The sequence below is a fragment of the Nicotiana sylvestris genome, chromosome 11 (genome assembly GCF_000393655.2).
Source record: "Nicotiana sylvestris chromosome 11, ASM39365v2, whole genome shotgun sequence".
NCBI classification, from domain to species: Eukaryota; Viridiplantae; Streptophyta; class Magnoliopsida; order Solanales; family Solanaceae; genus Nicotiana; species Nicotiana sylvestris.
The window spans coordinates 140782913-140784093 of record NC_091067.1 but is presented as its reverse complement, the minus strand read 5'-3'; the positions used below and the strand labels follow the sequence as shown (position 1 = coordinate 140784093).

At 39.1% G+C, this 1181-nt stretch overlaps 1 protein-coding gene across 1 annotated transcript; it reads right to left on the bottom strand.

Moving 5' to 3' along the window:
• Positions 1 to 224: 224 nt before the first annotated feature.
• LOC138881755 (uncharacterized) lies at positions 225 to 701 on the bottom strand. The gene has a single exon (XM_070162011.1). The coding sequence runs from the start codon at positions 699 to 701 to the stop codon at positions 225 to 227; it is 477 nt and encodes a 158-aa protein (XP_070018112.1).
• Positions 702 to 1181: the final 480 nt, after the last annotated feature.

The window sequence follows — 1181 nt, the reverse complement described above, 5'->3', positions numbered from 1 at the left end:
ATTCTTCAATCGTCATTTTAATGTTTTCATTTTCTTCCGGTTCTTGGATCGAATCAGGCCTTGAGTCTACATTTATCCGCTCGTGTTTAGTTGAGGCTTCTGTTGCAACATCCTCAACTAAATTCTGTAATTGCTATTTTTCTTCTTTTTTGCGCTTGAATCTACTACGGAGTTGATGCTCCTAGATGTCTGTTGGTCACCACGGATTTGACGGGTATCCCTCATTATGAAGGGAATTTAATAACTTGATGTAGAGTAGATGGCACATCATCCATTTTGTGAATCCATGGTCTACCGAGAATTATATTATAAGCCACATCCATCTCTACCACCTGAAATTTCATATCTTTGACAACTCCCTCTGCGAATGTTGTAAGTACTATCTCCCCTTTTGTTACGACACTTGAATTTCCAAAGCCAGATAAAGTATGCGCCTTAGGTAATAGCATATCTTCAGCTTGCATTTCGTTTAATACTCTTAGCAAAATGATGTTCATGGAGCTACCTGGATCAATCAAAACTCGTTTCACATTAGTGTCATGTACAAGTAGAGATATTACCAGTGCATCGTTGTATGGAGTTAGTACGCCATTTGCATCTGCATCATCAAATGTAATACTTTCTTCTTCCAAAACATGTCGAACCCGCTTCCCGTGTGTAACTGTAACCTTTGAAACTTTGTTGGCTGTCGTATATGTCATGCTGTTAATTTATTCTCCCCCGCTTATAACGTTAACGGTCCTTTTGGAGAAGGAGGTTTAGGGGTCTCCTGCCTGTTTTTCATGTATGCTTGCTTACCTTTTTTACTAAACAATTCGGTAAGATATCCTTGCTTTAATAAATGGTCAACTTCACCTTGCAGCAATCTATAATCTGTCGTTTTGTGACCATGATCGTTATGAAACTCGCACCAGAAATCAGGATTTCGCCTATTTGGATTTGATGTTATTTCTTTTGGCCACCGCACCTTATCACCCATGCTTTTTAATACTGCTACTAATTCTGATGTGCTGACATTAAAATTATAATCGCCAAATTTTTCCTTCAAGCTTCTATCATCATCTCGCGTCTCTCGTGCGTTTCGCTCTTTCCCAAACCTTGACGATGAGCCCGACTCTCTATCTCTCGATCTATGATCATACCTTAAATTGTCCTGCTTTGAATGTGAGTCTCTTACTACT

Excerpts from the sequence above, each read along its gene's own strand:
- LOC138881755 (XM_070162011.1), bottom strand. The coding sequence starts at position 701 with ATGACATATACGACAGCCAACAAAGTTTCAAAGGTTACAGTTACACAC.